A 25,326-nucleotide genomic window follows, 5' to 3' on the forward strand; every position below is an offset into this window, starting at 1 on the left:
TGGATTTCTGTGCATCACAATACCTTATATATTTTTTAATATATTATGTTAATGCTGTTTTGAAGGGCAATGTATTCTTAGCCTTAGCTCTTTTTTTCTGACTATATGTTTACAGTTTTAAGGAAAGCAATCACTATCTCATTTGAAAATCTTACTGCTGTTCTCAGAGCTGTAATTGCTCTTGCACAGAGCATGGCTACCTTTTTATTTTCTCATGTGTATTATGATTCATAAAGGAGAATCATATTACTTCTTAATGGCAGCACCTGAAGGTGCCACCCTGAAATGCGTGGAATAAATTGTGTCATCAGCACCAGTGGAGAAAAACCATGGGGGAAAAAAATAAACCACTAAATATTTTGATTATTCCTCATGCTAGCAGTTCCAATGAATGTTCTCACCTGCACTCACATGTTTTAACTTAACTGAAACACCAAAACAAAGGAGCCAAAAAAGGTTGTGTAGACATGGTGCTTAGGGAGGTGATTTAGTCATGGTCTGGCAGAGTCAGGTTAAGTGTTGGACTTGATGATCTTAAGGGTTTCTCCCAACCTAAATGATTCTATGATTCCATAAAAAACACATCTGGATAGCATCAGTCAAGGCAACAACTAATCATTCTTTCCAGTAGTACTGTTGGAATGGAGGAACTGTGTCCTTGGGTTAACTATCCAAGAGAATGAATCCATTAGCCTCCCTGATTCTGGATGAGAGCAGAGTCTCTGCTGCACCCTGCTCTGGCAATGGGAAGTTGTGTTTTCCAATGGTTGTGCTGGCAGCTGTGCTCACCAGTCCCAGTCTCACTGGGACTCCTCAGAGAGCAGGGATTATGTTGTTACACCTGAAAAAGCAGTTTTTGAAGCTGGGACCATAGGGCAGCTCCAGAAAAAGCAGGTAGTGTTTATTTCTGTCCTCTTCAAGCTGCCACACAAAAGTGTCCTTGCAAATTGCTCTTCTGTGTTGAAGGAGTGAGAAACAGTGCTGTGAAGCTGGCAATGCTGTGTCACCTACAGAGAGAATAGGAGCAATCTCCTGCTAAAATAGTCCACTGGTAAAATGGGAACCATCTACAACTATAAGGAGAAGTCAGATGGACAGTTCTGGTAACAGATAGATTGGAGGAAAGAGTCCAAAAGCTGAGGTGGTTTCAACTGCCAAAACAGTCTTGAACTCCTCTGGAGAACCAACCATCACTAAATTAAGAAGAAATAGATGATTGTCTGGTCTGTGAGGCAGTTTTTTAACTCATTAAGGATGTCTTCCTCTTACTCTCTAAAAGATATCTTCCTCTTGCAGATAAAAGAATCTTTCTGGCAAGAAGACTTACTGATATCAGTGAGCTCTCACTCCACCATGTGCAACCAAGAACATGTAGTTGTTATTTTCCCTTCCACTGCTAGTGGAGGGCTCAACACACTGTATGTAATCAATAAATTAGGTGAGCAGTGGCTATTCTGCATGGTAAACCTTATTTTTTACAAATCAGAGTCCAGTTTATTACAGCGCCTGTGCTTGGGTTTGATCTTATTTTCTGTGCCAGCATGAGAGAAGATCATTCTTTGTCTGCCTTTGCCAAGAGGAAGGGACCCAGGATGGATGATAAGGTCTATGAGTTAAGCATCCCTCTGTTATACTCAGAATTCAGAAGTGAAATCCAGGTGCTGACAGTCTGTCTCAAAGAAACTAAGCACATCCAGAGCAAGAGCTGTGAATTGCTCTAGTGGGGTAATTTGGGAAAAGGCGTGTGAACAGCCTGTATAGATGAAGAGCACTTTTGGGAAGAATTTGTGCAAACAGCGTTTCCACAGGAGATCCTGAGTGTACCAGCATAACAGAGACGTTAAAGAAACAAAAAATGTACAATTAACCTGACTGGACAGATTCCAGAGGAAATTTTTTTTCTTCACACAAGGTGTGTTTCTAGGTGCCTGCTCAATGGGAGGATCAGCTTAGTCACTTTAGCCACTATTTTCAGGGAAGAGTTGATTCTCCAATGAAAAATGTCCAGGAGAGGGGTTCAGATGTAGCACTGCTCCCAGGAAGGATAGCATCCCACGACCCATGCTGAAGGTGGCTGTATCTCTCAGTTTTTGATGCCCAGGATGGAAAGCCCTTCCTGGAGCAGGGCACCAAAGCAAAATCAAACCTTTCCACAAAAGCAGTGTTTCTGTCTTCTCTAGAGCACATTATGTGGTGTCTGGAACCATACTGGGGGTTGAGATGCACTTTGTACCACCACTACAAAGTATTATTTCAAGGTAGTTTTCTAAGTTCCCATTAAGGTCCCCTTGACACTTGGTATTAATGTGTTTTTTTCAGTCTCCCTCAACCTCTTCTCTGTTACGCTGAGCGAAGGCAGCAGTGCTGGGCCATGCAATGCCAGAGCTGCTGGCCAAGGTCACTGCCTGGGCCTAGAGCTGGTCTGTCATTTCTGTCTGGGCAATATTTGCTATCTCCTTTCTTAAGAAAATAAAGATGATGTGATGGAGCCGTGTGCATGCTTGCAACCTTCTGATGTATCAGATAATTCAAATGGGCACTCAGTTGTGAGATGCAGTGATGAGTTTCTCTGAGCCTGATGCTCAAGAGGTTATCTGTCCCCTGTTAGCAAGTTTAATAGCTTGTTCAATATCATACTTAATAATGAAACTAAATTATTAACGATTTCAATAAAGTATTTGATATTAACCAATTAAGATTATGAAGCCTACGGAAGCAATCAAGTACTTGTTTCTCTCCCACTCTATTAATAATTTAAAACAAGATAGAATGTATTACATTATTTTCCTCTTATCATTATGATTTTAAATTTATTACTTAAACCATAGTAAGTTGTGATTAGTAGCCTTACATACATCTTGATAAACCTCCATGTCTATTATAAGTTTCTAATTCAAGGCTTCAGGTATGCCCTGCAGACTATTTTCATGGCTTTTTAATTGTGATATATTCTGTAACTCTCCAGTGATGTGATACAGTGATTATGTGTGGAAGATGTCTTCATTAATAAAGGCAGTAGCTCTTTTAATATAACTGGTTTTGCTCAAATGCCTGCATGTTTAGAAGCATTGTTAGATCGACATTTATTTGGGATTCATGTCTGATTTCTGAGGAATGACCAGTTCAGTGCTCAGACAGCATCATGCATGTTCATTGATTCCAGTCATGAAGCAAGAGATGAAGTCCAGTGACTTCTCTCCCCATATTCTCCATTGGTGATATCTTGAGCAGCATCACTCAGTTCACTACTTGATGAACTGTGCAGCTTGTATTAGAAAATAACTGCCTATAAAAGCAGTATAATTGGGGCATAAATGGAAATAATATTGGCAGGTAATATCAATAATCACTAGAAACCATGCTTGCTAAATTACTTTTGTTGTGTGACAGCTGAGTTTAGTAGATGCTTCACTACAACACATCAGTTTTCATAAGCAGAGAATAATCTTTATTCTTTGTGCTGGCAGACCAACTCTGTTAGTCTCCATGTAAATTCAAGTGTTTGAAAGATCGTGATGAAAGAGACTGGACTGTTTACTGCATCACTTGTCCATTACTGTCATATCACAAGTGCACTTCCCTCTTTGTAAAACTACCCAAATGATCTTTTCTCAGGTTAGATCACTGAAATAATCTTCTTTGTTTCTAATCTGGGATGATAAGCCTTAAATGAGGTTTAGGGGGGTAGGGCTTTCCATTTGCCTGCTGTTACCAGCTACTGGTGATTGTATTGGAATTAAAAGTCTCTCAAGTTAAGCTGTTAATGCCATAAATGATCGATTTATTATCACTCTTTGGAAATGAGTTTGTCATGGGGGGAGCTGAAATCTCTCTGTTGTAGAGTGAAGGGGACAAGTTCTCAGTTAAAAAAACAAAACAAAACAAAACCCCAAAAAGAAACAAACCAAAACAAAACCCTAAACAAAACAGAAACAACAACAACAACAAAAACCCTCTACAAAAAATAGAACAAACAAGCAAAACCCTCAAAAAAACCAAAAATCCCAACCTAAAATAAAGTCTGAAGATGAGGGAGGAGCAATGCCAAGCCTTGGTGCAGGCAGCAGAACAGCTCTCGGTGGGGAACGACGGCCGCTGATCCGAGCGGTGGCACAGGAGCAGAGGTCCCAGCTGCTCCCTGTGGGAAGGTTTTCCTCCCTCCATGTACCCTTAGTATTCTTCTGGTTGGCTGTGCAGGACTGGTTTTAATATTCCCATTAACATCTAAAATGCCATGTTGCTGTTTCAGGTCAGGTTGGAGAGAGGATTTTTGAGGAAGAGAAGTTGTTTTCAAAAAAAACCCTCTTCAACATGGAGGAGCTCTTGACTACACAGCCTCCCCCTGCTCAGGGGGTGGATGCTCTGGGGACATGGTTTGCAGAATGAGCTGTGTAATCTAGGTCCATATCAGCAACACAAGTCAGAACTAGGATTCCAACTGTAGCAGCTTTTAAAATGAAGAGCTTTTAAAATGCAAAATGCAAGAAGTTTATGTACAGGAGACTCTAAAGTATACTTGAAGAAGTAGTTCTACTTAATGCTGAAAAAGCCTTTGGGATACAATCCCATTTTCATCCAACCTGTTTGCAAATTAATTATGCAAAGGAGGGTTTTTAATTACATTGCTTGAAGGAAGAGCAGCAGAACATGTAAATTCCATAAGAGAGAAAGCAAAAAGATTTCTACTGCCAATTATGGAGCTAAATTCAACAAAGGTAGCTGAACCATGACAGGGCAGAGTGTGATTATTTTAATGAAATCTAGAGAAACTCCCAAATTCCTCATTTTTGTTTTTGTCAATGTCCTGCAGTGCTCAGTTGTCTCACACTGGGCATGACATTTTTCCACAGTTTTAAGACTTTCCGTTATGCAGCTTTTGACAGTGATACAACAGCCTGTAGCAAGTTAAAGCACTTGTTCTTGCTTGGAGTGGGATCCAGGATCATGTTTGACTTACAGCACAGCGGAGATTTCCACTTGGATGTGCCCAAGTGTTTCTTGTGAGAAAGCCAACCAAGAAGTGCCAGGTGCCCCATGTGTGGCATCCACCACCATCTAGTGGTGGTTACCTTCCAGCCTGATGGATAGCTGTGTGGAGAGTACTATGCAGAATTATCCTCGAAACCGGGAAAATTCTCACCTGGGGCTATTCTACTTCAGTACATTTCTGCATCATTTATTTGTTTACTTAGTGAAAAAATTCCAAGAAAAAAAAATTCTGCCGTGAAGTCTGTCCCTGTATAACAGCTGGAGAGGCCACGTGAGCGACCAGTATAGAATGAAAAATGTGATATGAAAGAGAACTGGTATTTATAAGATATTGCTGAATGCAAAATACTTGCAAATGTGACTCTTGAATGTCGTGTACACAGTTCGAAAAGCAAGTGGAGGAGTTTTGAAAGGAAAATACTTTAAAAAAATCCAAACAAAACTTATGACTCCCATTTTGGCATGTTTCTTATTCTGAGCAGTTTAAACAACACTGGTAATTGTGAAGAAGTATTTAAACCCATGATTTTTAACTCCATACTATTCTTTTGAGACACATATTTGATTTGTCATTTTCACAAACAACCTTCAGACAATCTGACTATTACACATAAAAGTACTATGCCTTATATAATAACACGAAGAGCACACTGATCAAGACAGAACCCAAAATATCCACGCAAAATGTCCATAAAATGCTTCAAGAGTCACTCCAGGTTACAGAAGATTATGTTCAACTTACTTAACTTTGTCATGTTGGAGTCTAAACCAGGTATACATTGGGCACCTCCAGTGACTGCCATCTGAGAGGAGAATTCATCCTACCTATTCCAAACATCCTCCTAGTTTAGGAAGAACAATCTCCTGTTGGAGGTGACTTCTCTTCAGTCACTGTTGAGTGAGGCTTGATAAGTTGCTGAGATAGAATATCTGGGTTTGGAACAGATAAAGTGAAAAAAAAATTATGAGCAAAACCAAAGACACAGTTATTAGAGAAAAAGGAAAAAAAATATCACCATTTGCTCTTATGAATCAAAACTAAGTTTTTAAACCTGGCCTTTATTAAAAAAACAAACCAAACCACCATCACCAACCCTAAATAATATTATTTTTTTAATTAAGCATAGAAATCAGAGCTTTCTATTCTGATATGCAATTGGGAGGATTTGTCTTGCAAGCTGTAAAATAGCCTCTTTTCTCATTTCCTGAGGTGAATGTCAGGTATTCCACGTAGGCTTTGGAAATCCAGGCCTTTCTCTTACTGTAAAAAAAAGGCTTTGAAAAGGCAGCAATAAGAATTCTGTTTACTCATCATTTATGGGTGGACCCTTTATTCCAATCATGTGAATTCCAGCTTTGACCTCTCACCATGCTGTACTTCTCAACTGGCAAATTGCTGTGACTCTGGAGAGGGACCCTGGGCTGAGGGGTGGGTCAGTGATCTGTGGCCAGGCTGTTTCTGCAGCCTCTGTGACAGAGTGGGACCAACAGTGCACATCTTAGATTCTTACTGGACCAAGATGTGAAAAGCAGATCCATATTGGGAAAGACCCATGCTAAGGTTGTCTTCTGCACTGTCATCCTCTAGGCTTTTTCAGAGAACCTTTTTCCTTCTCAGTCTGTTTTTATAGGCCATGATCTGCTCTCTGCCTTCGTTCCCAGGCTCCATGTGTCTGCCCTTGCATCTGCTGGTCCTGGCTTTGTGCTCCTCTTGTTGGAAGGAGCAGGGGGCAGCCCTGGGCCAGTGTAGACTGGTGTTGTGCTGGCACTTCAGTGGAACCAGCTGGGGAGCTGGCCCTTGGTCTGAGTTAAAGGCAGCAGACTTACCACAGCTCTCTTTGAACTGTTTTTTTCTCTCTTTATCCTCTGTTCACCCGCAAAGATTTATTACCCTTGAGATATATCAGATTGACACTAATAGGAAATGAAGCTTTTTGGTAAGGGGATAGAGATCCTCTGTCAAAGCCCACTCAGTCCTTGACCTTCCTGTTTGAACTTTTTACAGCATTGCAGTTCTGTTGATTTGTTACATTTTGCAGATACCACTAGCAATTAAACAAAGACCACCATCTCATTATACCTGGCTGCCAGACAGCTATCAGATAGTAATGACTGGAGTTTGCTATGAGCAGAGCTGGATTAAAAAGGGTGACCTACATGTGAAAGGCTTTGTATCTCATTTCCTCAAGCTATTCACCACTAGACTTCTTTGAAATGTAATGCTGTTTCCTGGCTTGCTCTTATTAATCATGTTTACTGGTTTCTGCCTGCTTTAGTCAGTGAAATGCCTGGGATCGATATTTCTTGGTTCTCTTTCTTGGATCACACACAATTTCTACCCATCCTAATTTTTATTCACTCTGATTGACCTTAAGAGATCTAGAAACTGGATAATAAACCAGGAGTAAGAAGATCAAAGCTTCCTACATCTAGGTCACTACTAATAATCCAGTGGTGGTCATTAGAGCATATGCTTAGCAGCCGATGTAAATTCTTTCAATCCCTTTCCTTGTGGTCACAAAATAAAATGTGCCTTTGTTTGATTGGCACTTTTGGTGACTTCAGAGGGTGTTTGTCTAATTAAGAACAAATCTGTGAGCAAAGCATCTATTCAGGATTTGACCCTGGTTTAGTAAGCTGCTTGGTGACTGCTGTTGTTTCTGTAAGATGGGAACCAAATAAAGAATCCAGTGTTGAAAAATTAAGATGCTCCAAGCTGTCAGTACAGTTTAGACCTGCCTTGCCATGTGCTTCCATTCTGGGGGAAGATAGCTGGTGTTAGGGTCCTACAGAAAGCCTGCAGCTGCTGCATCTTTCCAGAGAGTACTGAAGAAATAAAGGTTCTAGGCAGAGATCCAAAGCAGGGATGTTGCCAGAGTTCAGCCTGCATTTCAATCCGCTAGCACACAAATTTTCCAGACAGACTGGTTCAGCAATTGAGATGGTTCCACCCCAGCTCCTGGACAAAGCAAGTGAGACCCATGACACACACACGTGTAAGAGGCAGCTCTCTGTGCTGCACAGCTGCTGCCAGATGCCAGATGCCGTGAAGGAACAGAGAAATGCTTTGAATTTTGTCATGCATGCTTTTGGAAGGAGAGTGATGTTATTAGCAGCGAGGTTGTCTCCTGAAATGGAAATACATAATTCAGTTTGTGGTTCAGTTAGTTCTATTAAAACTTTGTCTTTATTTCTGCTGTCAGAATATATTTAGAACAAAACCTTCAAGTTGAAGGCAGGAAAGATTAAATTGCTTTTATGTTTTCAAGTTAAACTGAAAAGAGATGATGGTGGAAGGGTCTTTTGAAGGTACAGCAGTGCTGTAGCCTTCTTGCATCCACTCCCCAGGCGGGGAAGGACACGCCCACGGGGTTTTGATGCAAGCTGAGGAACACGGGGCAACCTTCTTTCCAGTGTCATAAATGTTTCCAGTGAAAATGGTCGCTATTTGCAGGGCCCCAGAGCTCTGCCAATTCCCAGCTTCTTGGGATGCTGCCCAGCTTTTAGCAGCCCAGAAGTGCTGAGCAGCATCAGATGCTGAGACAGCATGAAACTGGCCCCCCACTGTGGGAGCTCCTGGAAGGTCCTGCACGCTTCACACTCTCCTTCACCTTCGGACAATCTTTAAGTAAAGCTGAAAACCTGGCACTAAACAGCGCAATGGAAAGCAATGAAAGGCACAGCATTCAAATGTAAATGGCTGGGACTTGTTCAGAAACATAACACAGACATAAAAGCCTCATCTTAGCTCATCAGTTGGCCTTGGCATTTGTTACTAATGCCTAAAACCAAAACCCAACCTTTCCAGGGAGAATTTGGAAGAAGATCAGATTCATGATCCAAAGTATTTGGAAACCGAGATCTCACCTGCTTTACATGGAAACTGTAATTCCTGGGCTTTTCAGAGCAGCCAGAAATTTGCCTTCCCTCTCAGTAGCATGCTATTTGCTTTCATGGCTTGGGAGCTATAGATGATTCAGATGTGATAATTGTTTCCAATATCCAAATTCAAAAAATGCTGTTTCTCATAGTTGTGTTTGGACTTCTCAGTAATGTTTCTGGGGAGAGTTATGTGCCTCCACACCACGCAGTGTGAATAACAGGTGGCTCCTCCCAATGTCTGTATGTTGTATAACTAATGTCTGTGTGTTGTATAACTGATCTGCACTGAAACAATGAGCTCCTGGCATGAGTCCTGGGCAGATTCTTCATGTGCTGTTTGACAGCCATGCATGGGCAGCCACCCTGGTGCTCCTGGCACATGTTTTTTGTGATATATGGGCTGTGCCTCCCTGGGGACTCATCTGCAAATGCAGAATGATCCTTTACCTGGGAATTTGAGTTTTCATAAAGCCTACTTAAAACAAATTCCATGCTGTTTTCACCTGATAGTCCCAAGCAGATGGATCCAAAGAGTAATAAAGTGATAGGTCAGGTATAAAAGCTGGTAGATGGCTTATTTATGTGTGATCCCACGAGCTCATTTGTTTTGTTGCTTGGCTTTGCAGGTTCTCTGGTGTCCACCCATGTGCGTAGGTTTGTGGGATTAGATTGATGCCAGCAAAGCACTTTGGGATCGCTCACAGTTCTGTAGGTGTGAAAAAAGCTATTTTTTAAATTGAAAACCTGTTATTAAGTACACAGCTTACAAATTGGTGTAGCTAGCTACATCTGCAGATTGTTGTCTCTCCTGAGACAATGGGAATGTTGATATCTGTCAGGGGAAAAGCACAAACTGGTTTGCTGTGACTAGAAAACGTACATTGTCCTCTTGTGAAAACACAGCTCTGCTGCAAGAGAACCAAGGATATATTTCAGTTGAAAAGTCAACACATTCTGCCACTCTATAATTATAGCTCAGGTTAGCTGTTGCTTTAGACTGACATCTCAGTGTGCTCACAGGACAACACAACCAGATCTTTCCTATTTATGTACACAGGGTAGGGAAAAAAACACAGCTTTTTTTTTTTTCCCCCTTGGCTCTGCAGTCATCCTGGATTTTAGTCACTTCATGAGCATGCTGAACTGTGCTGTCATTGTATTGCTGTGACAGCTTCACTTGTATTTCAGCTTCATGACAGGTCTCAAACACATGATGCTGTGGCCTCAAATTTACACTGCATTCAAGCTTCAGCACCACACCATCCCTTCCTCTCCCTGTAATTTCAGATCAATACTTGAAAAAGGTAGTTGTAGATTGCAGATATTTATCCATTTTACTGGACATGCAACAAGACTGTCTTGTTCATTGGTAAATCTGGAAGGATTATAGGTACATCATCAGTTTAAGACAGAGTGAGGAAATAGTACTTTATATTTCAACTGAGAATTAAAATCTTACTCTTCACTGAGATATTTGTGTGTTCAGCCTGTAGTCATGCAAATCTTCATAACCCCAAGAAATCACGAAGTTCTCACCTGGAATGGGATTTGGGTCATGCCTACTGTTGGGCTTTATAACCCACCTTGGGATTTATCACCCCACTAAGAGGCAGCATCTCTCTGCATTGAGCAATGAGCATTGAACTGCTGTTTGTTGGTCTAAATAGGACAAACTATTTAAACACATCAGCTCACAAAAATGTTTTTTTGGTGAACAGTGCTACCAGAAAAAAAGATGGTATATTCCCAGATGAGATATGTGGGTTCTGTGGCACCAGTTGGATACCAGGACTTTTCCACAGCTGAGAAGGTGTCCAAAATGTACTGAATGAGAGAAGCCAGATATAAACATTTTTTTTCAGGTAGGGCTGAAAGAAGTATTGATGCTGACAGCAGGTAGAAGTGATTAAATTTGAGACCTTCTCTCTCTGCCAGCGGGGCTTTATTTAGATTGAATTTAGACAATTTTCTTCCTGAATAATCCGGACAGCTGTGAAAAATCTGCCTTTTTCAGTGCTTGCTTTGAGTATACGCTCACTGTTTCCCAAATGATGAGAGCCAAAACCTTGACACAAGGAGTCTCCAGCTGGCAGACTTTTGTGAAAATATCATTCAGCTCTGGGAGCTTCCAACGAGCTGGCGGTCTGCTGACATTCTAACAGGAGAGACTGAGCTATTGGAGGTGCAAGGCTCCTGCCAACACTTGTGTAACAAAGGAAGAGCAGAGCCACATCAGAAAGCAATCTCTGATTGACATTCATAGATTTCGGAGAATTAAAATACTTCTCCTAATGGCTAATGGTGTCTTCTTGGGTGAGTGTTTAAAATGTTGAATTTGAGACCTCTGGAGCTGTGGTTTAGGATTTTGCCTTCTTTCTCATGCAGTATCTGTTCCCAGGGTCATAGCAGGTGATGCTGCTAAGTCTGGCCTGGCAGCTGGACTAGGTATCCTCTGGGCTCCATCCCAGGTGCAGCAAGAAATGCCAGTGTTGTGATTTCTAGTTGGATCCTAAACCCCAGCCTGGTACATAAGCTTGTCTCTATTTTGACAGCACTAAAAAGTATTGGCACCCATTACCTTGGTACACTATTGTTTATCTTTAGACATGTCCTGTCCATATTTCAAGTTTCTTCTCTCCTATTTTTTAACAATTCTAGACAAAATTCTCCTTTAGTTCTTTGTCAGTATTTGTTACTTCCTCAGAGACTGGCTGCTTTGTAGAAGGTCATTTCCTGGGCATGTTTCAGCTTTAGGTGTTTGGATGTCACTGAGGAAAGATGTAAAGGATTTTGAGAATTCTTTACAAGGAAATCTGATGGTAACTTTAGTTATGAAGATGTTGCCACCTCTTCACAAAGATCTCATGGTACAAGAAGGGGGAGGTTGGCCTGTTTTTCTAAGAACATGAACTCTAAAGCAGTTGAAATGCCAGCCCTGTCATATATTTTTAAATAAGATGTCACATGGTGTTTCTGTGAAACTCATTGCCATCTAGAGACAGCTGCCATGGGAGAGTGGTTGTTCCTTGAATGCCTCTTACAAATGGGTTATTAAGTGTTTAGAGTCTTTGACCTCTATAATCCTTTGATCAGCAAGAAGACTCTAAGATAGGAGTCTGTTGAGAAAATGCAATAGAGGAGGAAATCCAGAAAGGCCCCCATGCTGGAGAAAAGGCCTAACTGTTACCTCTGTGGTAATAGCAAACAGTTGAGAGAATGCTTTATTGTTTAATTCTCATCTCCTTGTGACTTTGGTTTTGATATTTTTTCATTTGTTTGAGAATTTAACACCATTCTAGAATAAACTCATTATATTTTATCCTGAATTACATCTGGGATGAAATGTAAGTCCATCAAGTAAGTGTAAAATATGTGTTGTTACTGTGCCTCTAGAAACAATTCATCTCTAGAGAGCATTATAAGCAGTCAGCTCACAGAGGAGATAGGAAAGAACTTGTGGATGTCAGGAAGTGGGGTGTATCCTCCAGCTGTAAAATTTAAAAGGATGCTTTGGGAACTGGCTTCACCAAGAACAGTGTTCCTGGGAGGCTCCCTCTTGGCAAGCATAAACCAGAATCCTTTTGGAAAGCAGTTGGTAGCATAATAGGTTGGCCATAATTACACTGTTTATAGTTCAGCCATTAATATCTATACAGCTTGTCAATCATCTTCATTGACTCTGGGGTAGAAGAATATTAAAGATGATACAGTGTGCTGCTCTCAGAAGAGAGAGTGAACTCCAAAGGCACATATGACTAATCAAACCTCCTTGGAGTTCTCACCCCAATAATGAACTCTTTTTTTGCCATTATTGTTGTTATTGTGTTCTTGCGTGCTTGCTAAGGACTGAGTAGCTGTTATTGTGCATTCACAAAGCCCTACAATCTGATTTATTTAACATGTTTACCAGAATACTTCGAGGGGGCGGAGGAACTCAAATCTATTACTCATACTCATTAATCAGCGTGGAAAAGTAAAAGTTGCTCCCCAGTGTGAGATAGTTACTATAATTATAGTGCTGGGCAGTTCAAATTGCATCAATCTACATTTTTGAGCGTGTTTTTGAGGTAATGTTTATTAATGGGAAACATTGATTATGATACATCCCTCTAGATATGCTTAGCCATATCTATAAATAGATCTTGTGTTTTGCTACTTGCAATTTTATTTAGTTGGACTTCCAGAATTTTAGAGATTTTTTTGTAAAAATGATGGGGAAAATTCATATAGATCTGATTTTGAAAGAAAATCAGTGAAGATGTCAGTTTTACGTTTGTCAGGCTCAGAATTTTATGCACAACTGAAGTGGTGCGGGGATCCTCAGGTGGTTTGGTGCAGCAAGGGAAACTTAATCCAAAGGAAAACATGTAGCTACACTAAGCTTCTGTGGTAAATAAAGCAGCAAAGACTCAACATCAGGGAAGTGTATTGCTTAAGTGCTTTTTGTTGTGTCTTCCTTTCAGATGACTCTCAATTATGTTATTGAAACTTTGGACACTGTAATGATGTCAAATAGTGCATGCAGTGAGATATCCTGATGTTGGAAGAATGGGCATGGATAGTAGCTTTCTTTTAAGCATGCATATTGATGCATTTTTTGTGAGTACAGTTTTTCTCACTCTAAAAATTATCTTTTTTCTAAAATTAAAGGTAACTCATTCTCTGCAGATTTTAGAATTTATCCTATCCCTTTCAATGGTATTAATGCATTCCAGTGTTAAGTTTTTCACAGACTAAGTATATGAATAATTATCTTGAAGGAACAAGTGGCAGGTAAGCCCATAGCTGGTTGATTTTTCTGTAATAGAAGAGATTACTCTAGTCATAGCTTTTTTTGCATCAGTGGGGAAAAAGGAGCTGAAATTCAAAGTTACCATACACTGAAGGATTTAAGGTTACATCAGCAGGCAATCTTGCCTCTCACTTGCAGTGCTCTAAGTCAACAAGCAGTGTGTTCCAGTCCATAGTAATAGGCTTCCCTAAAATGGGCCCTTGTGATTGTGTCTGATGCCTGGAAGAGTGGATAAACCCATAGAAACCCACTGGAAACTGACAATAGAAAATTACCCTGACACAAAGTTATTAAGGAAACAGAATCTGTGGGTCATTTTCCCTCTCTGAAGATCCAGTTCATGGAATATCACAAAAATCTGCATCCCCCAAGGCTGATTGGAGTTGATGGGATGAAATCTGGGAGGAACTCTGCTCTGTGGCATGACACTGTCTTCTTTAGCTGGCCTCTTCTCTAAAAATGAGACACCTTTGGGAACCATCTAGTACTGAGCATCACTAGTATCAATATCCACATTTTGTCTCCATTGGCTGAGCACAGCCAGTGCCAGCATCAGCATGTTCAGGGAGATGGCATCTCTGTGTGAAAGCAGTTATCCATAGAGCCCACAGGGAGGTTTTCTACATCTCTTTCTACAGAAAGAAAAGAACACAAATGATAGAAAAAATATCGTATATGTGGAGTATTTTCCCTTCTTGCACCATTTTAGACAAGGAACAAGAGTGTGACGATCTTTTTTATGATTCCAGACATCCTTTGAGAGTCTTTGTTCAAGACGTCTTCCCCTCAGGGGAGCTGGTCTGTGGGGCTAAAGCCAAGGAGACAGTGCCTGAGAGCTGCCATTGCTTGAATACCTGTGGTTTATTCTAGGCCTGCCCATGCAACTTCTTAATTACCAAGAGATGACACAATCGGTTGCACTGTTCCTGTGTTCTTTCCCACCCTTGTGAAAATCTTTTCAAGTCACAAATAAATTTCTTCCAGCCTCCTTGCACTGTATTTGCCTCTTTCTTACATGTTGAGCTTTAGGTGTTATCCAAATGCTGCTCAACGGCTGGATACTGTGACTATCAATAACAGCAATAATAATAGTTACCCATGTGGATCTGCAAATGTGCACAGCAATTTATGTGAATAAAAGTGGTTTTTCTTAAACGTCAGTGAGTTCAACAATATTGTCCCATTTCTAAACAAGAACTGATTTCGTCCACCCCCTTGATATATATCTCCTTATAGATAGGCACATATAGATTCTCTAGGTGTATATATAGGTATAGATGCATATATATGAATGATCCTTTGCACCAGAATGCTGATATTTCAAGGCTTTTATATCCTGTTGTGCTTCTTGGCATTTACCTTTGAAAGGGTTTATATTATTTGAGAAGGATAGATATGGACAAAAATATATTATTATCTTGGAAAGCTGTCTTCTTAAAACTGCATTGTGGTAAAAGAATTATTATTATTATTATTACTCTCCATAAGAACAGAATTAGAAGGGTTACAAAGGGATGAATCTCATAGGTAAGGCTGTACAGAATTTGTTGGAAGGCTACCTGAAAACCTATCTGCTCTCAGCTTCATTGCAGCTTTAAGACAGACCTTGCAGCAGCTAAAAATGCAGGCCTGATTTTAAATGATTCAAAATCTTATTTCAGTGCAGTTCCTTTGTGAGTTCCTGGATTGCTTTCAAACTCAGTACTGAAAATAAAAGTCAATAGGATGTGCCTAGGGACAACAGGGAAAAAATGGCCACACCAAGTTGTTGCCCACCTGTCTCTTCTGTATTATGTCAAGTATTGCTGCTATTGCTGCCATCCTTCCAACCCTCCCCTTTGACTTTGGAGTCCATTCCATTCCCTTACCTCTTCTCCCTTTTGGGAAGTATGAGTTCTCTGATGGGCTCAGCTACAGCCATTTTGCTTCTCTTTGTGCAGTTTCCTTTCTGCAGTACCAGGCTATAACAACTCCATATGTAGAGGAATTTTAGGAGGACACATTACATAAGTATATGAGACAGTCAGATATTTCAGGCACAAGTGTTTTTTCTGCAGTTCCATCTGGATATTCATGAGATGGTTGTCTCAGTCTTTAGTGACTCGTGTTTCAAATCCCTTTTTGGCTGGAAATGGCACTTAATGATGCTTCTATAGTCCTGTTCTTTTGGGAAATTTGCACTAAGGACTTCACAACACAGCAGGCATAGCATTCAAGTTAATACTCTGAACCTTGGGAACTAAAACTCACTGGGAAAATAAAGTCTCTTGCAGAAATGAAAAGGAGTCAGATGATCTTTACTGAGGGGAGAAAAAAAAAAAAAAAGAAGGAAAAAAAGGAAAAGGAAATGCCCCAGTGTATCCTCCATTTCATATGTTCCCAGATTCCTGGAGAGATAACATGGTGTCAAGAAAAGAAAAGCTGTAATCAGGCCAGGACATAGCCACAATACAGGATCCTGATAGCCCCGTGCTGTCACTGACCTTGGGTACTGAAAGACTGTGCTAATCTTAAAATAAGTAAAGTGTTCCAGTGCTGCTGCTAAGTTAAGGGAGATCAAAGAGAAATAACATTTAATCAGTGGTAGTTGTGGCATTAAGCACTAGCAATACTAATTGTTTTGATGAGAATTCTCCCTGAAGATTTTTTTTTTATTAGCACTGAGTAATAGCTGAGCTGCTAGTGTATTGACCTATAGCACTACCACAGCTCAATTAAGTTTCTTATTGTCCAAATCTAATCAGAGAAAAGCTGGGATTGAAAATCGATTCATTTCCTGCTAGTTAATGACTAATTCCCCACAAATGTGAATATAAAGATTAACTTTTCAGGTTGAATGTTTTTTTAGAGGTAGAGTCTGCCAGATGGGTGCTTGTGAAGAAGAAGCTCCTCTTTTCCCATCCATCTTCCTCCAATCTCTTGGCATATCCTTTCTTTTTAGTCTTCTCTTATCTTAGCCTGTGGTTTGTGCTTGTTCTCTGGTCTCTTAACTCATATCTCACACAATTGAAAGGAACCAGTATTGATAATTCATAGTCAACTCCTAAATTCTCAAATATTTAATCTCCATATTCTTCAAATTAGCATTTCTGTGATGGTTAAAATGCTTCCAAGACAGAGCAGCTTAGTCCTTAACCATAATGTAAGGGCTAGTCACAATCTTTGAGGTCTGGGTGAGACACCAAACTCTTTGCTGATCCACTTCAGCCTGTACAGGTTGTGTATTTTCCAGGTGAACAGAAGAAGTTACATTTCTTGGCTCATTTAAATATTTCTTCTTTATGTAAAGAACTAACAGCTGTTTATAGAACTTCATCTTCTTGGAAAATTACTGAGGAAGTAACCTGCTCCCCATCATCATAGGCATCCTCCCCAATGACCTCAATTCCAAGGGGCTGTAAGACCAAGCTAGACCAGCAGCTATCATAACCTAGGTTCAACTTTAAGAGGTTTGCCATTAAAAAAATAACCTGTCTGAGCTTCCAAAAGCACCCAAACTTTCTGATTCTCAAAGTGCTCATGTTCTTCACTTACAAAGTTAACGTGGATGCCGAGCAGACTTAAAAAGTAAAACACTAATAAGGTAGATAAAACCAGAAAAACTCCTTCCTAAAGCATAAAAGCATTGAATGTTTAAGGTTTTTCCCAGGAGAGCCAACTGCTTGGCTTGTTTTTATGTGCTGGCCCTTGCCAATGCTTATTCTGCTCCTTGCACTGGCTGTGCCCCCTCATTCCCCTTCTCTGCTTCAGCTCTCAGCACAGCTGCTAGTGCTGAGCCCCAGATGGGAAATCTCCTCTGACAGAGGAATCAGCAGCTGCTTCTCCCATCTTCTCCAAGCCTGGGATACAGAGCCCTGTGCCACCTCCTGCTTTCCCACCTCCTGTTCTGTGCTCCAGCTCCCACCCTGGCTCTGGAAGCTGTGACCTTACATCAGTTGTCACCTGGGCATGTGTAGGCAGCATGCCCTGCTTTCTGTACACTAGTGTAATTCTAGTTTTCTCTATTTTATGGCAGAATTTCCCTTTTAATAGAAATGCATCTCAATATCCCATGATAAAATGTGGAAAACAAAGCACTACTCAGGCCAGTCTATAAGTTCGTTCCACTCCATCCTATTAAGAATGGAGAGACCTTTTCTTTCCTAACCCCTTCCTATCACTGGGGAATTTGAGGAAGTCAATTTTGGTTTTTTTCTTTATATTTTGGCCACATGCTAAAATTTTAGCCATATGCTTTAGCATATGCTTCATGTTTTTGCAGTAATTCTCTCCCAAAGATGATCTGAATGAAATGATCACTGAGTTGCCCGTGAACAGCATCACTTCAAAGAGGCTAAAGCAGCTGCAGACAAGCTGATAACTATTTCCAGGTGCTTGATCAGTTTCCCAAAGAGTTATGTACAATTCACTAGATATTCTGATTCCAGGACTGATTGAATGCCCCCTATACACCAGAAAGGTCTCCAGAAACACATTGGGAGCTAAGAATCTGCAAGACAATTCTCATATAAAATTTAGAAGCAGATTAAGGGAATTTTTTTTAATCTTCTTTTTTTTTTTTTTTCTTAATTGGAAGTTGACTGTAGAGATAACACTTTGTTCACACCCCAACATGTTGATCTAACTGGTTAGAAAATACACACAGACCAAGCAAGAGATGAATCCTAGAATAGCTTGGGTTGAAAGAGGCCTTAAAGATCATCTAGTTCCAACCTCCTGGGATGGGTAAGGACACCTTTCCCTAGATCAGGGAGAGCTTTCTCTAGATGAAACTAGAGAACAGAAACAAAGGAATGAACAGTGTTGGGTCACCCATGGAACTGGCTGGTATAGTTTGTCTTGATTTTTGGATGAAAAGGGTAAATCAGGAGACAATGCTGGTGCATGGAGGGCCTTTTTCAGTGACAGGCTGCAGTAGAAGGGAACTTGTGGCTTTCACATGTAGATTGATCACCTGGTCAAGGGTTTGCAGGGAGCACTGAAAGCTGAAGGTGTATCTGAAAATCCCAGTTGGGTTTCTTTACTTTCTTCTGAATTATTCACTGAGGTCATGGGAGAGGCAGACTGAAGCACCCTCCTCATACTCCCTCCTTGTCTTTCTGAAATCCCTGTCTCCCATTGCCACTTGGCTTAGGCTGCTCTGAAAGTAGTTAAAGCCTGTGCCTTTATACTTTGCTAAGGCCTCACTGTGTTTTAATAGTCAAAAAATGTTTTACCAGAGCTGGCATCTTTTGCTCTGTAATTGTTTTAGTTTTCTTTACTTCATGTCTTATTTATGAATAGTTTCAAAACAGGCCAATGGAAAACTTCAAGTAGGTTTTTAAACAAGTTTTGACAATGTTTTTGAGTTGTTCTGAGCTAAAAATAATACAAATCAGCAGGTACAGACTGGAGAACAGTGCCTTCAGTCCCTAAAGGACCTTTTACTGCATTTGTTCCATACAGGAAGACAAGGAGGGAAAAAAAAAATAAAAAAAGATAACAGTTCATATGATGCTGTAAAGGCCAAGGCTTAGCTGAACAGTGCCACTGTCCTCTTTACCTCAGAAGAGAAAAAAATCATGGTCTTCTGTGTGATAAAAAAAATAGAAGGATGTTTTTCTCACTCATTACATTAGGCTAATGGTGTGACCAGCACAGAGGTAGGCAGAGCTTGCTGATGCTCCTCCAGTGGAAGACTGAAAAATATGTTCCAGAACAACTTAACAGTGGTCTTCAGCATCTCCAGCCACTTGACCTAACCTAATTCCCCACTTTGTTCTTGGACTTTTACATGGTTTTGGGTGTCTGACACTTCTTCACCCTTTGTAGGTGTGCTTTTGCATTGTACTTTTCTTCTTTGGTCTCACCAGTATCTTTGCACTCTTTCTGTACTTCGGTTTTCTGGGCAGTGAAAAGAACAGTCCCAGTTCCCTCCACATATTGAGCTTTCTTTTATAGAGGCTGTAGAGTGACAGTCACAGGAACAGAGATCAGGCAGCCTTCTCAGCAGCACTCAGCTCTGAGCAAAAATACTTGGAAGACTGTAAAATTTTGAAGTGTTTTGTTCTGTTACGCATAGGTCACAGGATAGTCATCTGCACAGATTTAAAAAGCAAAATATTTGTCCTTTCAGCTTTGAACAGCCAGCAGACTCTCAAAAATAAAAGGTGGGGGACATGGAATTCATGGTGGAATACAGGCCACAAAAGCCATTTCTTAACCACTCACCAGTGAACTGGAGAAGTGCACATTCATCTACACATACACATAAAATTAAATACCACCTCTGTTAACATTCGGAGCTGGTACAGGAATTGGAGGGGGAGGTAAATCATGGAGAAGAAGAAGCAATGAGGAACCTGAAAATAACATTCAGGTTTTGGATAACATTTGCAAACTGTTCTGACCCTGAATACTGGGATATGAGCCCAAGGAGCCTTCCCATGGAGGGAGCTCTCCTTGCTCTGACAAAAGGTTGAGGTTGTCACTAGAAGAACCGAGCAAGGTCTGGTAACTGCAGACACTGAAATACTGAATTTTATCAGACAACTCAAATATCTTTGTTGATGAGCTCAATCGTGATCATATTTAAAGGCCAGAAAGCAGAAAGTACAGAAGGAGCTGCAGCAGTACCTTGACTGCTCCATCAGTTTTGATTATCAAAACAGAAACAGGGCTTGGCTTGAGTACAGGCACAGAAGTTACATTTTCAGGAGGAGACAATACCAAATGCTCTTTCAGGGAGAACAGAAAGCTGAAAGGAAATATTCAGGTTGGGGACCCCTATGGCAACAGAGCAGAGGCTCCTGACATGACCCACATGGTCACATAGTGCAAGCAGCTGGCTGAGCTCTAAGTTTTGCATTTTTAAGGCAAGACACAGCCCTGGATGAGGAAATGGAAAATTGCAAATGCAGCTCCACTTCAGCTGCCACTTCAGCTGGAAGACTTTCCTTCAAATTTACATTATAAATGCAGTGCTTAATAAGAACTGGAATTTTAAAAAGAACAAAATAAGATGGCTCTCATATGGGGAGTAATGCATGTTTATATTTTAGAAGCAGGAAAACGTCCATGAAATTGTGCTGGAAATACAATAACAAACATTGTATGTGTATGGTCCCTGCACTGCAATAGGACTTCAGCACAGGTTTAAAACCCTCTTTAGGGGTGTGTTTCTTGAGTCTGGCCAACAGAAAGAACAACTACCTGCTCAAATGTTTTAAACTATACACTTCCTGAGGGGAAAATGTATCAGCTGAAAACCTGTATGTTATGGTCATTTAAAATGCTCTGTTAAGCTACACTCAATTGCAGTGTTCACTGAAGAATATTAGCATATTAAACATGAAAAGCATTGCACTGTATTGCTTAACTGAACCTGTGTTTTCATCTTGTGTACTTGAATGTTGGTTGGCAGAACAGAACATATGTTCATGTGGGTTTTTTATGTTATGTGTGGATTTTTTTAAAATAAATGAAGTTATATAACAACAATCCCACACATATATTTGGCTGCAACATGTAATGGGCTGGTTAAAATTCTCTTACAATGTACCCTGGCTTCTGCATTTCATAGTCAGAAAACACAGTCTGCCATTGACACCCAACTTCATTTCAGTTAGTTTAGCTAGTTAATTTAGCTTTAAAGTAGCATTATTTATATTTGTATTATAACTTGTGAACATCTGAGAGATTTTTGTAGAAATATGTTTTTAATAATCATTCCAGTGTAACTGTCAGGGAACCTTACATTGCAGATCCTCAGTTTTCCACAAAGCTCACCAGCCAGTCTTCATAAAGGCCTCGCTTTGGTGTTTCACAGGTGGGTATACAGCTCTCTCCTTTGCATTAACACAGTTCTATATATTCTTTTATTTTGCAGTTCTTTCCATATGGAGATGCTTCTAAGTTTGCCCAGCACGCCTTCCGAACCTTTGATAAAAACGGAGACGGGACCATCGACTTCAGAGAGTTCATTTGTGCTCTGTCCATCACCTCACGAGGCAGTTTTGAGCAAAAGCTGAACTGGGCCTTCAACATGTACGACTTGGATGGTGATGGTAAAATTACAAGAGTGGAAATGCTGGAAATTATAGAGGTGAGATCAATATGACACTCAAAAACGTCACAATGTTAATAAAATTTGATTCCCTATTCACACAGACTTTAGATTTTAGGCACACCAGAGGCTGTACGGTACATTAAACACACATTACACACATTAATCCTGCACTGACTGGTGCCCAAGTGCTGCAAGCACACTAACATCTTTCTTAATAGATGTAATCTTGGAGAATTGCAGAGAGTACATATGTGCATATTAAGCTTTTAAATATCCCGAGATTTTTTTTTTCCCTGATGAATGGATTAATCACAAGAACAGCACAGCACAAGATTTACAAAGCCCATCTCAAAGTCACTTGACACCCATGAAATTATTGGACTGTAGCTCAAGTAGCTGAAGCCTTACTGGAGATTAACTTCAGATGATTACAGAAATTTACAGGGATAACAACACACTATTTTAAGTGAGCTCTCACAGATGGGCTTTAAGATGACCACAACATATAAGAGGACGGATAAAGTTTACCACCTTCGTCATCTGCCGGCAACTTGCCACAGCAGTTAATACCAGATTGTGCCCACATGTACACACAGAAATCTGTTTAAGGCTGGTGACTTCTAAAACTAATTATTCAGAATTTATGTGAAATATTTCAACAAAACAATTGATCCAGAGAGTAAGTTACAAGAGTTTTGCACTGTGAAACAGGAAGCCAAAGAAATTCATTCCGGGATGCAAAACGTAACCATCAAAATAACCCTACATCTAAAGAAAGTAAAATATATTCTTCCTAGTTTTAAGCATCTTCACTTTGGATTCTAAGAAAAAAACACCAAAAAAACCCAAAAACCATCTTTAGAGAAACTTGAAATCATTTTATTGTTAGAACGTATTTTCAGAATTTGATCACTTAAAAAAAATTAGATTGAATTTCATGTTGAATTTTCCATTTGGTTTCTTTCCAAAGGCCATCTACAAAATGGTGGGCACTGTGATAATGATGAAAATGAATGAGGATGGTCTGACGCCTGAGCAGCGGGTAGACAAGATCTTCAGTAAGATGGATAAGAACAAAGACGATCAGATCACACTGGATGAATTCAAAGAAGCTGCAAAGAGTGATCCGTCCATTGTATTACTCCTGCAGTGTGACATTCAAAAATGAGCTTGTGTACGATGCGTCATAGACTGCACAGAAGTTTAATGTTCCATTCAGTTTGCAGCTATTTCCACACACACAAAAAATTGCTTGGACTACCTATAAATGGACTTGCTTCTTGTGTTTGAAACACTTGTGTGCATGAGAATGTCATTTGCTAAAGAATTTTAAAAGTATATAAAAATAAACTGCCACAACGTGATGTGTGCAATGTCATTTCACAACAACCCTCTTCCTCTGAAGCCTGTGCAGCAGGCCTTTGCTGCAGTGAATTATATTATTTATTGTTCATGTTTTACTGATGCTAGCTCTGTGTCTCCTAGACTGAGTAATGTTAGTGACACTGAATTCCCATGGTAATGTTAACTGTTTATTATAAATCATGTACCATTCTGCTGTAAAGTAGTACTGGACAGACAGAAGGGAAGAGCTCCTTGGCTCCCAAGTCTGATCCACACGTGCTTGTATTGTCAGTGGATATAAATGTACTTCATTTGCATGCCTTTTAGGTTTGCCTTAATTCTTACCTCATTTGCATCCCTTCAATCTGGAAAGAGCTATGTCAGAGGAATGCAGTATATTAAAAAAATCTTGCTAAAATTAACCCTTTAATTAAGAATATATATAAATATATATATATATATAATGTTTAAAATATTGTTTTATTGCAAGTTTAAAGGTTTTATTGGAAGTGTATTGATCTTTGCCAGAATTTTCAAAAGCTTCCACAGAGGTTGCAATATATATGTCCCAAAATAAATTTATAACATTTGACCTTTTCCCCTAATTCTTATTTCATGTCTGCAGCATGGTAATAAAAGAAAAAAAAGTTCAATCTCTTTAATTATCTGTCACTGTACACTGGGAAATTTGTATTTCATTATTGAAGCATGAAGAAAACTAGTTTGCACTCACTCACTGGAAGAGTCATACTATACAAAACCAGAAGTTGTAGTTCTTGTATTTAGGGATGGAGTAGCTGTTGATGATCTAAGATGCTACTGCTAAGATTTACCAGCACAGCTACTAGACCTGTGCTGATTTTTAAGCTGTGTAAGTGAAATACAGCTCATTTGCTCAGCCTAAACCTGTTTTTTTATGTTTTTCCCTCCTGAAGTAAAAGACTTTCCTCTTATCATCTGACACTAAACTACTCTGTGTTTAATATAAACAGACATGTTGTTAAAAATCACTTCTGATAAATTAACCATGAAGTATGATGATAAAGGAGGGATAGTGAGGAGAAACAACTTCCTCTTCAATTCTATGTGCACAAATTAAGTTCCTCTCTATTCTGTGACAAATTCTGCACAGCCTTGGGAAAGAATGAAGGACTATCGGACTGCAGAAATTGCAGATGAAAACCTTCCTATGCCCCATTTCCCTGATGCTTTAAACAGTTGGTTGCTTGCTGGATTAAAAGAAAAAAAAAAAAGCAATCTGAAAATCTTACAATTGCATGTTTGATATTTCTTCCTTACCTTATGAAGAAACAAGACCGTTCTTTTAATAGCTAAACAATAAAACATGACACAAACCAAATAATTCTCTGTATTTTCAAATTTAAAAAGTGAAGCTCTTCTTCAAATTAAAGGGAAAAGAAAACAAGCAACAAAAAAGAGTTTTACACAGCTTGCTAAGCATTGTTGTGGGGGGGATCACAGAATTGATTGCTGTCACAAGCACAGCAATCCTCTCATTTTTCAGTTGCTTTGTATTCCAAACAAACAGCAAAAGCAAAAATATCAACTACATTTTCTAATATCAGAATTTTACTTACACTACACAGGCAATAATCCTAGAAAATTAGGGAGGGGTATACTTCATGTTGTTTAACTTAAAACACACATTCTAGAAATTACATACTTCTGAGAATGATATGCCTACGTTCTCACATTTTATGCCTCTGGTTTACATATATGAGAAGGAATCTCACATTCCCTGCATCTTGAATTTACGTAGCTAGACAGGCTCCATTTACTTTAGTGCAGCATTAACAATGCACTGCCATCCAAAATGGCCAACTCAAATACAGTCAAACTCAAAAATGCAACATCAGCACTGCAGTTTTCTCTCTGGGTAGCCACTACAGTAAACTCTGTATTTAAAGAGCCAAGAATATGATAGTTTTCAGACCTTAGTAGAAACACTGCAAAAATAAGTGCATCCATGCAAGGGCTTCCATAATTGTTTATTCAGAATTAATTCTCCACCATGAAAATATACTTAATAATTATTCAGTCAGAACACATTTTCATCAAGTACAGGGGTAGATTAGAATAAATACAATGTACTGACTTGAATGAAAAACCAGAATTGTTGCCACCTCCTCCAGTATTTCAAGTAAGTCCATAAAAAGCTTGGGAGAAAGCTGAAGTGTTAGCTCAGTAGGAATGCACTAATTTTCCTCAAGCTCTCCACAAAACTCATTATAGAAGACTAATGAAGATAAAT

General features: G+C 39.7%; 1 protein-coding gene across 3 annotated transcripts in view; it reads left to right on the forward strand.

Moving 5' to 3' along the window:
- The window catches only part of VSNL1 (visinin like 1), an 85,307-nt gene extending 60,811 nt beyond the window's left edge, over window positions 1-24,496 (forward strand). For all 3 annotated transcript variants that reach the window (XM_083856192.1, XM_083856193.1, XM_083856191.1), the window contains exons 3-4: window positions 21,531-21,746; window positions 22,681-24,496. In XM_083856192.1, coding sequence (XP_083712318.1) covers window positions 21,531-21,746; window positions 22,681-22,878 — 414 coding nt within the window. In that variant the 3' untranslated portion in view covers window positions 22,879-24,496. The remainder of the gene's footprint in view (window positions 1-21,530; window positions 21,747-22,680) is intronic.
- Window positions 24,497-25,326: the final 830 nt, after the last annotated feature.

This window comes from Zosterops lateralis (genome assembly GCF_965231275.1).
Source record: "Zosterops lateralis genome assembly, chromosome: 3".
Taxonomy (NCBI): domain Eukaryota; kingdom Metazoa; phylum Chordata; class Aves; order Passeriformes; family Zosteropidae; genus Zosterops; species Zosterops lateralis.